This window comes from Caloenas nicobarica, chromosome 1, assembly GCF_036013445.1.
Source record: "Caloenas nicobarica isolate bCalNic1 chromosome 1, bCalNic1.hap1, whole genome shotgun sequence".
Lineage (NCBI taxonomy): Eukaryota > Metazoa > Chordata > Aves > Columbiformes > Columbidae > Caloenas > Caloenas nicobarica.
Window position 1 is genome coordinate 117,801,747 of NC_088245.1, and position 13,435 is coordinate 117,815,181.

A 13,435-nucleotide genomic window follows, 5' to 3' on the forward strand; every position below is an offset into this window, starting at 1 on the left:
GTGCGGAGACTCCTAGAATTGATGGGGAAGAATCCCAGAAAAGGATGTGAGCCAAGGCCATTTTTATTTTTAAACTTTACTTAGTTCATTATTGAATGAAGTGAAGCTGAGAATCTCACCTGAATCAGAACATTACACAGTGTGTTGCTGCACTGGAGACTTAAAACAAAGTTCATGCCATATACCTCATGTCTAGAGGAAAAAACCCGCGAACCAGATGCTGCCCTTAGATATACTACCATGATCCCTAGCAAGTTAATCACTGTATGCTAATGACTAATTTAAGTCATTACAAATGCTTGCAGCTATTTCCTGTGCAGCAATCTGGAAATCTGAGCATTGTTCTCATTTTTGATCTATCCCTCTGCTTCTCCTTTTACATGAGAGTACCGTTAGCTCGGCTTTATGAATTTGTAATGGGAGGCTCCGATAATGTCTAAATCTCCTCAGAATGACATGCGTTGGGCTGGGTTCCCAGTCACAGTGAAATCCCTTTGCAATGGTCTGGAGGGAGGGGAAAAAAGCATTAAAGGGTGTACGTTACAGTTATGACTGCTGTATGGCAGAGCTATACAGCCATTATTTAAGGGAAAAATCACCCTTTGCTTCCATTTGACAGAACATCATATTCACCTTATAATCTTAATTGCTTGCTCTGTTTCAAGTCAACTAATTTTTCTTTCTCCATGCCTGTGAGCAGTAGGTAGAAAGATGGTTGGCTTTTTATTCTGGAGACATTCATTTGCCCCTGAGAACCTTCGTGATTGTTAAAATCAGTTTATTCTCAAGAAAAAAATCTCTATGAGCTTTGTACGGCCTGAATAGCCAAGAGATAACTTCATAATTGTATGCTTTGAAAACCCCAGAATTGTATCTCTCCTCTTTCTAGTTTGTGATTCAAGCAGCACCACTCCTAACAGGCTTTGTGTCCTGAGTGCATGGTGGTAACCTCACCTTGCTCGTTCTGAAACTGTCATGAGAAAAATAATTTTTACTTGTACTCAGTAAGGAATTAAAATAAACATCTGGAGAAGCTATAGTTTGTATGGATTTCTGAGTGAAGTGCTACTTTTTATAAATGGCTCTGTGAAACTGTCCTTTTTTCCTTAAAACACTGGTTAGGCACATAGCCATTTGATCACCAGCTGTCTTATATTTACACAAACTATCAAAACTGCCTTCGTCTTCTCTCTCTGCTGATATAAACAGAGAAATTGTTATACATTTTCTGGTACAAAGCACTTTCAGTTAGTCATAGTTATGCCTTTTATCAATGTCACCTTGCTTAGACTTGCTCTGCTTTTCCAAAACTGAAAGTAGTGTGGGTTTAAATTTTTTCTCATGTGGTACAAATATTTTTTTTCTTTTAGATATTACACTGTATGGGCAGGATCTCAAAGAATGAAATTTGGGTGCCAGAGCCAGAGTCGAAGGTAAGTTGGACTTTCTCATTGTCACCCGGCCAGGCACGCACCCCTGCTGTCCTTGCGTCAGCAAGGTTTGCGTTGCTGATGGTATGCATTTTTTTCCGCTCATCTGAGGAATATTGTCACCCCTGTCTGAGGGGTGGATGGCCAAGAGCCAGGGACAAGGACCTTGAAACCTGGGGGACTGCAAAATGCAGGAAATTAGCCTAGTTCTGCCCAGTCCCAGGCCATGGTTTTAAGCCAAGTATAACCTCCTTCCAGTCACAAGTAACTCCACCTTTGCTGTCCTGTGGACAAGAGAAAATAAGCATTTCACAGCCCTGACCTTCATTCACCCCACCTGATCTGAACCTCGGGAAGAACGCGTGATTTTCCCAGCCTAGTAGAGGATGTTTGCCACGTCCCCTCTCAGATGGTGAAGTAGACCTTGTGGTGGCACCATCTCCTCTCTCTCCCAGGATGTCCCAGCCCGACCGTTCACCACCAGCTTCTGGGAGAGGAACCTGCCGTCAGTGCCAGGACTGCTGTGCCTGCTTAGCTCGACCGTGTGTTTCACCTCTGTGGCTGCTGCAGGGCTGTTTGCCTATAAAAAGGGACTACTGGTTCGAAATTAGTGGGGACCACATGTCCAGTGGAAGCTGCATACTCTCTCTTCTTTGCTTTTACCAGATGAGTGTTACTTTTGGAGAAAAGTGGCAAGGACATCTGGAAAGACAAAAGTTGTTCTCCTCATGATTTTTCTTTTTAGTACCGTAATTAATGAATCACATCTACTGCAGTTGCTACCAGTGAAACAGAAATAAATCAACTGTGAGGGAATTTTTCAAATGTACATTTTCCTTGTCCATTTATTTTGATTAGACATGATAATATTGATGGTATATTCCTAACAGAGGGAAGGCAAAATGCAGATCACGCCTCTCTCAAAAGTCAGAGGCCTTGGAGAATGCCTTCGTTTCCACTCACTGTTTTATTTTTTTACCACATGAGATAATAAATACCCTTATGTATTCACCTCAGTTAGCAGCTCAGAATATCTGAGGTTATTCTCATAACATCCCCGCTGCACAGAAGGGATTAGCATGCCAATCAGACACAGAACTGCCAAATTAATTTTCAAATGCATTTGATTAATTATTAATCATCGCAACGTGAAACTTAACCATGAGCTCGTTGAAAAGAGGTAATTAGCACGAAGCAGCTTGCTAAACAGCGAGAGAGGAAGCGTGAGTGGACTTTATTCTGCCCGCTACCGAGCAAACAGCCACGCTTATCTGTTCTGCAGGGCGCCTGTGTCGGTGCGGCACGGCCGCAGCACGGCTCTCGGTTGCTTCCTGGCCCAAGAGCATCCAATCCAATCCAACCCAGTGGTTCGCTGTTAAAACGGAGTGAAGTGAGTTTACCCAAGTTGAAGCCCCTCCAACTCGCAGCAGGTGCTGGCTGTTATTCTTCCGAATGGCAGCAGCTTCCTGGCTCCTGGTCAATTCACTGCCCCTCCTTTTGCTCCTAATCTATACCACCTTCCTCCAATAAGGACAAATATATTTGGGGCTTGGATTACTGCCTTGTAAATTACAGTAATTAGATGCATCTGTCTGTTCTGCTCTTATTATGTACATGACACACTTAGAATAACCACCTTAGTGTTTAACTGAAGTCTGGAATATATGTTTCACAATGTACCATCATTATATGCGATCTTCTTGCCATGAAATGTGAGCGTTGTATGTGTCCATGAACTCAACTGTCATTGAACATGGGTGAAATGTGCCTTTCAACGCTCCTGAAACCTTGATAAGAGGAGCTCTTCTATAAAGTTTTCTTCAAATTCTTTCTTGCATTGTTTTTTATGAGTTTGTGGAAGGTGCTGTTTCTCTGCACCTGTGTTAAATCACTAGGCTCACCACATGCAACAGCTCTGCTCAGTATGATCCATATATATACCGACAGAAATACCTACCTACCCAAGAGAATTCTGCTCCTGGACTTTGCTTCAACCACATTCATATGTCTGCTCACTTTATTTGTACAAAAGCCTTGTAGACACCATAAGTGCAGACCAATCTCAGCCTAGGTGCTGGTGGTCTCCAAAGCAGAAGCCCTTCCCAGAAGGAAGGGGAGCTTCAGGCAGCCCCTTGTTATCAGATGTGAGGAGGTGCTCACAGTGCCAGCACTAAGCACTGCACAGAAAAGGTTGTATAGACAGTATATGTCTCCTGAGCTACTCTGTTCTTTGTTTGAAGCCATTCTGTGTGAGGATTAACCAGCTGTTACCCGTTTCTCTGGGGGAAGAAAAAAAAAAAGCCTGAACAGATTATTTATAAGGAGACTATGTAAACTTTCAGCTTCAGCTTTCACATTTACCTTGAACTTACACATGCACTTCAAATTACCCACACTGGAAAGGAGTGAATAATCTCAGTAGGAAGCAGCAATGTTGGATTTTGAACATAATAAACTATAGTATTAAATGCTCTTTTAAAGGATTTTTTTGACAGGTCGCTTGACAGGTGGTTTAGCAGCCACCTTACTAATATTTTAAGGGGGCAGAAAAGTGACTAATGTGAATTGCTCTTTGACTCAAGGGCTTCCTGCAGAATGTTTTCTCCCCAGCTCCAGCCATTACAGAGCAGGGATTCCTGTGCTCGGGAGCACCCCTGTGCACGCAGCCTGGCACAGCCATGGTGTCTGCCCGAAGCCTCGGAGAGGGGGCACTGGCTCGCTCCTGACAAGCCTTTTGTGGCGTGAAGCAGTTCTGCACCGTTACACACTCCTCCCAGGGGGATATTTCCACTGCCTGAAAAACACTTTCCATAGCTGTTCAAAAATACTCATCCATACGTGTACTTGTGGCAGTTGGAGCCATTAATTTTTGTGCTCACTCAGAACTTGACATTTAAATTTCACAGCTTCTGTGTGCATGTGCAAAAGGCACCCCAAATAATCTGGAATACACCCATGAGCCAATACTGTCCACCTTCACTTTTCACCTTATCCACGCACATTTCTATTGCAATTTGCTAGGATTTTGAAGTGTACGTTCAGTTTGGCTGAACTAATCTCATACTGTTAAATAATGTTCCCCACTTCGCAGTGAAAAAGCACGTCTCACTGCTGTGGGAGTGGTAAGCAGCAAATGAAATGAAGGAGGTTGATAAAAAACGGCATTTCTGAAACTCCTGCAGCTCCCAGGCACCACGCTGCTGCAGGGAAGGGGCAGCATTTGTCAGAGATTATAGACCGGTTTCCATCCTGCTTTAATGCCCTTGCTGACAATCAGAACAATTTCCCTGTTTAAACATTAAACATTCAGCTTAAATATTAAACAGCCAGGCATCTTTCTTAAACCAATTTTGAAAGAGAATGGGACAGAGTTTATCACCGCTGACAACTCTCCAAGAGAGCCGCTGCCGCTATTAAAACCGTGAGGCTGAAGTACTGTGGAAATACCTTTTTTCTGCTGTAGACCAAGCAGAGTCCTCACCCGGGCCACGGGGTGGGAAAGCCTTTGGTGACCTTTTCTGAGCAGGGGTGCTCAGTGCCCCAGTTGGTGGAGGAAGAGCCCTGCACTCCCTTGGCAGAGGTGGGAGATGCTCTGTCCTCTCAAGGTAAGGGGTGAGACGGTAGAGGCCAAGGTCATCACCATCGGGGCGGGAACTGAATTGCATTCACATGCCTGGGAAGCGGGAAAGCCTCAGGTGAGAAGGCTGCTGTTGATTCTTGGAAATAAAGCAAAGATCAGAGCAAGCACCAGCAGAATGAGCAACAGAGGGAAAAGAGAGAAAAAAAAGTAGACTAAACCTCCATACTAGCAGTGAAATAGGAAGCACCACAGAGCAGACAGATCAGGCAGTCTGAAATAAGCAAGTGGAGATGATGCATGTGAGAGAACCTGCCTCTTTTTTAATTAAATTGCTGGTTTTGCTTACAGATACCACAGCAGCTTTGCCAAAGCCCCTCACCACATGTCACGTAATTGGCCTTTCAACACCTTTGAGAGCCACGGAAATCGGCACTGGGGTTGGGATAAGCCTCCTGTGAGACTCCCGTGCTTCCCACCTCCTTTCTGCCCCGCTGCCCTCAGCGGCAGCTCCCGCCTGTGCAGGGCAGCGCGGCTGCCTCCTCCCTGGCTGCCAGCTGCCATCAATCAGTCCCACGGGGACAGGGACCTTGAAACAGGACGGCTGCTGGGCTGTCAGGAGCCAGACAGTCAGTGCAGGAGGAGAGCCACCAGCTGGCTTTTTTGCACCATCAGCCCAGCGTGGCTTTCTGTCTCTCATCACCTGCCTGTCACACATCCCCAAAATGCCCAGCATGGGACCTGCAACCCAAACACCTCTGGCTGGAAACTCACTATATGAGATGTCTGGGAAAGGATCACCATCACGAGGAGAAGTGCTGGGCTGCAGGGGCTGCATGCTTTGGCTCAGTGGACATGAACTTCCCCCGGGTCAGGCAGCGTCCCTCCAGCTGTGCTCATCGCGCGGGGCAAGGAGGAGGCCAGACCAGATTCACCCGGGGTGCTAAAGGAACATCCAGCCTCAAAATCCACTCTGAGCAAGCAAGTGGTTGCAGCCTACCTTGGTCTCTTCAATAGTCATTCACCAGCAGTACTTTCCAGTCCATGATTGATCCAGGCCCCAGTTTCATGCTTGATCTCTTTTCCCAGGATCAAGCATACTTCCAATCACTTGCACAAATTAGCATTATGTAGTTGAATAAAAATATCACCCTGGGAGATATGCCAATGTTGTACAGTCTGACAGGCCGTAATGTGCAGGTTTCCCACCAGCTGGTTGCCACATGCCATTGACCAGGTTCTGTTGCCTGACAGCAGAGGCTTTCCCCAGCCACAAACCATGCTGGGAACAAGCTGGAGGCTGGTCTTACATTCTCTGCACAGAGCTCAGCTCCAATTCCTGACAGCAGCATCAAGAAATAGAAAAATGGACGAATCTCGAGACTCCTCTTCTCTGGAAACATTATTTTAGTCAGTAATTTTCCTCTGGGGCTGTTTCTCTTCCACAGAGCTGTTGGAAATAAACAAGTTGGTTTTTTTTTTTTTGTAAATGATCCCTGGAACAGTTGCTTTCCACACACAGAGAGAAAGCAAATTTCGTCTTGGTGAAAATCCAGAAGGGGAAATTAAATGTGCTCTTTGTTAGTGAACTGTAACTTTTTATTTTCACATTCAGCTCCTGGACTTGGCAATCAATGCTTTGGGCTCCAGTTGCAATTCTTGTTCTGTTCTTTATTTGTAGCACATGGCTTCCTAGTTTCTGTTTTCTGTTTCTTACTCTCTTTGGGGTTTTGGGGAGGTTTGGGGCTTTTTTGGTTGGTTGGGTTTGGTTTTGGTGGTGGGGTTTTTGTTTGTTTGTGGTTTTGTTTGGTTGGTTTTAATTTTATCGGGGGGGGGCGGGGGTAGGAGGGCTGACTCATGTAGCAGAGACAGAATAACCCAGGTCACAAAGGAGGAGCAGGGAGAAAAAGTTTCCCAAGTGAGAGACATTACTTATGAGAGGAAAGGGCAAGCGTAGGAGAGCGGGGCTGGACGCTTGCTGGGTGCCAGAGGAGGTCATCAGGGTTGGATGATGACCGAGCTGCCCGTCTCCTCTTCCAGGGATCCCAGGAGACGTGATGTACCCTACCTTGATCCATGAACGGATCAGACGGCTGTGAGTTTGCACTGCCTGTGACCTTACCAAGCACAAGATGATAATAAGGCGGACGTCCTTTGCCATTTCTATAGAATCATAGAATCATTTTGGTTGGAAAAGACCCTCAAGATCATCAAGTCCAATCATTAACCTGACACTGGTACTAAATCATGTCTCCAAAGAACCTAATCTATGCATCTTTTAAACACTGCCAGGGATGGTGAGTCCACCACTTCCCTGGGCAGCCTGTTCCAACGCCATCTTCCCACTGTCACTCTCTCTCTGTGAAATGTAACTCTGAGCTCTGCTGCCACTCAGTGCAACAAGAGAGCTTCCACTCCAGATGGGGTTGAAAAATGAAGCAAAGGATGTAATTACCACTTGTGTTGGGGTTAGGACTTCCATGGCCACACCTTTCATTTGAAAACTCCTTGGATTTTAGCCTGAGTACAACCATTTTCATCAAAACTTTGGTTAAATCCAGGATGTCTGGCCAAATTACAAAAAGCAAAGCCTAGCACTTGGGGGAGGGGACACAACTGGTAGCAGACACCAGCTGCAGACAGCTGTGCTGATGCATGGCCTGCAGCCCATCTGCTGCACAGCCACATGCTGCAGTGGGGCTCAAGGCTGAAATAAAGGCTGCCATCTCCTGGCTACATCATAGCAGTATTTTATCACCTCACAAACAAAAACGTGGAAAAAGCTTAACACTGTGATTTGCAGAAAGGTCTCAGCGGGTATTTCTGCACTAGTTCTTACCATTCCTGTTGGGTACCCAAAGTATTGAACTCTGGAATAGAAACACGTGAAAGGAAAGAGATGCAAGTGCCCAGCTTCAGACCCCAGTTCTCACCTGTCTCCAAACTCTGACATGCCACGTTGGAGGAAGCAGAGAAAGGCAGGCTCCATTCCTGCAGCCTCTGCTTCCAGCACTAGTCAGTCCCTGGCAGAAATCAGGGTGATGAAACAGCTGCTCCACCACCCCTCTGCTGGCGCTGCAAGACTTCCTCTGAAGTCTTCAGCCTTGTCTTAAGCCTTTTCTTAAGTCTTAAGTCTTAAACTTGAGTCTTCTGCTACTTGGCAGCATGAAGGAGCTGGGAGAAAAGTGTGAGCACAGATCCTAAATGTAACAGAATACTCCCTTCCTCTAAGAACGGGGTTTCTTTGGGAGCAGTTTGCTTTGCGGATGTAGGTAGAGGTGTTGGCTCAAATATGCGACCTCTGAAAAAAGCAGTCTGGCCAAACTCCAGCTCATAAAGAAATGATTGGGAAATAACATAGTTTCTAATTTAGTTTGATATTCTCATTACACTTTGGGCTGAATTGGCAAGTGGAAACTGGTGTAACATCTCCGCTCAATTTTGATTAAATGCAAGCATCCATTTCAATTGTTTAAGATAATGACTGCACAGCCCGATGGGACATCTCACTGCCTCAGACCTGGAATAGAAGTTTCTGCATCTGAAATGATAATGTAACTTCTGCCAAATGCAATGCTATTGTGCAAAGTGTTTTCTTACAACTTGGAGCATATGCAAATTGGGAGTCAACAGCCTGAGAGCCAATAAGGATGCCTCAGTGCATTATTAATACACTTCCTTTTCTCCCTCCCTTCCCATCCAAGCATTAGAGCATATTCAAGTGCAGTGCTGAATCTCATTAGGCAGTGGTAAAGGAGCGAATTGAGCCATTTGACAAACCCAGTCACCAAAAGACTGGTGTTTCTGCTGGGTACTGCTTCCTTAAGTGCTTTTTCAACAACGAGTCTCTGCTGCTGCAGGTAAACGGCACTCGTTGAACCCCCAAAGTTGCTATTGGTGTTCAATGACTTTATGCCCTTGGGCAGGTGAGGCTGGTCTGTATTTGCTCAGACCCTTTCTGCTGTAGGTCAGATGAGCGGATCACTCAGATGAGATTTATTTTCCCCCTCGAAATTGTGGGGATGGAGGGAGTCTACAGACTATGTGGATGCCAGAGTAAATGGAGCTGGATGGATATTGATTAATTCATTAGGGTCATTCTGCTACGGAGGAATTGTAAAAACTGCTAACAGAAAAACCCCTGTGCACATAGGAAAAAACAGCCCTGGGTGAAAGCTAATAACCCTTTACTTCTAAATTAGAAAAGGTATCTCTCACATTCTGTCAAAACACAGAGTGAGACTGTCTTTACCTACAATGGAAGTAAAAACTCAAAACAACTTTGTATCTTTCAGTATGGCCTGGAAGAATGGAAAACTGGGATGAGCTAGCATGGCACTGAGTAAAGACTCAGTGGAGAAGACCCTTAGTGTGTGTTTCACATCTTATCAAAGCTATTTAAAATTCATTTTGAGCTTTTTCTAGCCTAGCTTCAGAACAGCTTATTGTTACCGACTGTACAAATCATGCAGACTAAAATCAATTTACAAACCCTCTTACTCAGGTGTGTTTTTCTTAGTGCTTAACTTGGCACTCAGCTGCTAATTGAAGGCTTTTCTAGCAACCACTGCTAAATTCTGACTAGAATATCATGCCTTTGTTTTTCTTTCCAATGGCCAACAAAATCATTGTATATCCTGCCTGCATAAAGGACAGCTATGGATTAGCACACTACATATGCAGTTACCTATTAACATGCAATTTATTAAGTTGCACAACAGCAGATCCACAGGGCCTGCATTATCCTTGTTTGCATTTTGCCAAAGCTAAATATCCCAATAAAGCACTTAAGTGCCTAAGTGCAATCAGCAGCTGGTGGGAGGTAGAAGATGCCTGGTTCGGTGTCCAAAGCATGTCTGTGCCACCTGCGCAGGGCTGGTTTGGGACATGTGGCCTCTGGAAGAGCTGCCACCTTCTGGAGCAGCAGCTGGAGGCCAGACAAGGTGCCCTTACGGTTTCTGAAAGGCACAAGGCAATTGTGTTTCGGCTCTTAAATTGCTCTCTAGGTGGGCAAAGTATCATTCACTCTTTGAAAACATCTAACCTTGTTATTAACGTCTTTGCAGAACAAGTGAAACACATGCATTAGATAGGTATGAGTTAATCTCATCTATTTGAAACACGTAACTGAGATACTGAAGTTACAAACCCCATCAGTTTAGATATCCTCCAACACTGAGAGTGAGAGAGAAGGAGGTGTCCATAGGGCTCCTCTGGTACCACATGTGTTGAACCACCAGGTGAGGAGCCACTTTCTCCCCACTTACCCCACAAAGAAGGACCAGGCAGACCAGAACTGTGTCTTGGCAGTCCCATTGATGGAAGAACCCCAGATAAGGTGGCAGAAACTTGGGCCTTAATGCATTGGTCTAAATTAAACAGAAAGCCTCCCCTTGTTTCCAGTAGATACCAAACTGTATCTTAGTTCTGTAAAACCTGAGGCAAATTTTTGTTTCCATTCCTGGATTTTTTTTTTTTTTTGGGTTTTGAGGCAACTCTACAGGCCAAGGTACGTTCATCCTGTCTTGAGCCAGAAGGAAAAACTCATCAGTCCCTCAAACATTTCAGGATTTGTTTCAGATGAGTAGAATGGTATAATCATATGCATATACAAGGTGGGAGGAAGAAATGATCCTCAGTTCTCATACTAGAAGTTAGTTTTGCATTATTTAGCCAAATAATTTGCAAACACATAGCTGTTCTATCCTCTCCTAAACAATTAGAGGAATTTTTAATTGTTTTCTCAGGAAATCATATATCTTCTATTTCTTTTGCATTAATCTGTCCAAATTAATTTTCTGTACACTGGACTGCCGCAAATAATGAAGCGTTCCCCTGGCTAACATAGTTTCTTTTTCATGCACACTAAAAGCTTTGTAAATAAATTAACTAATAATAATAATAATAATAATATTTCAGTACCTCCTCTGGGATGCCACAGGATATGTTTGAACAAAGGGCAAGAGGTAGTTCAAGTCTGACCCAAGGCAGCAATGTTTAAGGGTCATAACCATTTGCGAGTTGCTCTGAGGGCCTGTGAAGTGCATTGCTGGTTCTGATATGTTTCTTAGGGACAGATGCTTTATGTATAGCATACAAAGGATTAGTTGAGGATATTTGCTTTCATGGTGGTTGTGTTCCTTTATAACTTGTAAGTAATACTGAAAGTTGAGCCTATACAAAGAGCACTGTGTGCTTTTGATGTGTTTTTCACATGGATGGTTACGCTTTTTCCAGTATTCATAGGCTGTTTTTGTGAAACACAGGTCCCCTCCCAAGGCCAAATTTGTTCTTCGGTTACATTATCTCTCTAGCACTGACACTGAGCTGCTGGATGAAATGAAGCCAGTGATTTTTGTCTTTCTCCTAGATTTTTTTATGTTTACACCATATAGTATTTGGTACAATGTCTGTTTCTTCCCATGTTCAGTTACAGCCACATACCATCTGCCCTTGACTCTTATGAGCAGCTATAAAACGTGTCTCTGCCTATACATGCTCTGGTAAACAAGGTGCCATGAGACGGGTACTTTCATGATGGGGACACTCCAAATCTACTTAAACTTAAAAATTTGGTTTTATTGCTGTAAGACAGTTGGCTGTCTGTAAGTCAGGAAGAATTATTGCCAAATGTGGTTTGATTTTTTTGGTGTTTGGTGTTTTGTGGGGGGTTTTTTGTTTTTTATTTGGGGTTTTTTATGGTTTGGGATTTTTTGGCACTTTTGGGGTTTCATTCAGGTTTCTTTTCCTTTACAGAGATTGCTTTACTGAGAGAAGCTCAATATATCTCACTGGCTTCAGTATGAAATTTGAAATGTTGTATTACTAAGTAATGCTCACCCTCACAACCAAGTCAAAAGGGGCTTCCACAAAAGAAAAGCCTCAAACAGTAAACGTGACATGACAATATTTATTGATTCTAATTAAGGTTAAAAAAAGTTCACAGCTGTCAGATAAAAATATCTGCAGAGACTATTGAAAAGGGAACTTAAGAAGGAAACCAAGGGAGACAGTCACCACAGAGGCACTTGAGAAAATGCTACAGTTATAAAAGGCACAAATTCATCACACACACAGCATATATATTCCTGCAAAGTGAAGTTACTTTTTTTTTTCAAAACACAGAGGCAGGCATCACTGAACACTGACCCATACACAACCACAGGAGACACGCTATAAGTGGCAGTCTATGACAATGCCTAAGCAATTTGACTGTAGAGCTACTTTGAAAGTAAAATGGCTTTGGCCATCTCGTTTTTATCTCTGTTGAAGAACAGACTGTAAGATCAAGGTGATCTTAAGGTTGGGAAAATGTGAAAGGGAATGTTAGTCCACTTAATCACAGGTCATGTTTATTTGGGAGCATTTGTATTCTGTGATTTAAGCGGGTTTGTTTCTTGCCTGAGAGCAGTGGCAGATCTGTTATTTAATCCTGGCTCCTTTTTGCATCCAAGTACTTTTGGAGGACATACAACTCCTTCTTCCTCAAAAATATTTTTTTTCATGTCTCCAAAAAAAATAATTTAAAAAAATCTTTAAATTTCTGCACTACTGTAAAGTGTCCCTCAGTGAAACGATAGTCTCACTGAGGACAGAGGAAGATTATTTTAATAGAAGTCCCTAGCTTCTCTTCCAGGCCTTGGGTTCCAGTGATAGATGCTTAGACATACACTTAATTGTGATTAAATATTTTTGTTTTATTGACAGCAGGTGTGCTATTTGAAATCAAGATCTGCACTGAGAAAAAAATATAAGGTACTAGTTCAAGGAAAGACAAGAGGCTGCCTCAGGTTGATCACTTCCTTGTTGTTATCAAGTAGTTCACACAATTAGCTTTCAAGTACTTTGGTTAACACAGATTTTTGTGCCGTGACTCTACATCCTTTACAATATACAGTTGTACAAGCAAGTAACCTTCTTTTTTTTTTTTTCCCAAACTCTTAAGAGCCTTACAAAATATACGTGATAACACAATCAGTTTGTAAGAGACAAATACAATTATTTCCATGATTGTTCCTATAATACATTTTATGAAGATGGCAAACTGATGGAACTTTCATGATAGCAGATTTCTCATCAAACATGTTAATAAATTAAGAATATAGCATGACTGATTAGCTGTTAAACGAGACTCTATTCCTCTCTTTGAAGAGCTGGCATGAAGGAATTTTAAAACCTAAGCCGGTGCTCACAGTTCCCTCTGCCCATGGGGAAGCAATTTGATTCTCTACCTACGTTCGTCATTTTTTCATCACCCTGGCATCCACATACACAAAGTACCACATATTCCTTTTATGTGGAAGATGTCGAGAAAACAGCAGCAAATCCTTCTTTCTAATCCCATAGTGGCGACAAGCTCCACAGTATAATAGCAGCAAGACACGGCTGTAAAGACAAAGAGAGCATTACAAATGATTAGGCAGTCTGG

The 13,435-nt window shown here is 43.3% G+C and overlaps 2 protein-coding genes across 6 annotated transcripts in view; one reads left to right on the forward strand and one right to left on the reverse strand.

The window, feature by feature from the left end:
- The window catches only part of LOC136002538 (amine oxidase [flavin-containing] A-like), a 56,907-nt gene that overhangs the window by 37,926 nt on the left and 5,546 nt on the right, over nt 1–13,435 (forward strand). For 2 of the 4 annotated variants that reach the window (XM_065657668.1, XM_065657677.1), the window contains exons 14-15: nt 1,371–1,433; nt 1,886–3,258. In XM_065657668.1, the coding sequence (XP_065513740.1) occupies nt 1,371–1,433; nt 1,886–2,041 (219 nt within the window). In that variant the 3' untranslated portion in view covers nt 2,042–3,258. Of the gene's footprint in view, nt 1–1,370; nt 1,434–1,885; nt 3,259–13,435 lie in introns of those variants that run through there. The other 2 variants (XM_065657695.1, XM_065657685.1) reach the window with 1 other exon arrangement.
- Nucleotides 11,904–13,435, reverse strand: part of LOC136002554 (amine oxidase [flavin-containing] B-like) — a 53,940-nt gene continuing 52,408 nt past the window's right edge. For both annotated transcript variants that reach the window (XM_065657720.1, XM_065657712.1), the window contains exon 16: nt 11,904–13,392. The gene's annotated coding sequence lies outside the window, so the exon portion shown is untranslated. The remainder of the gene's footprint in view (nt 13,393–13,435) is intronic.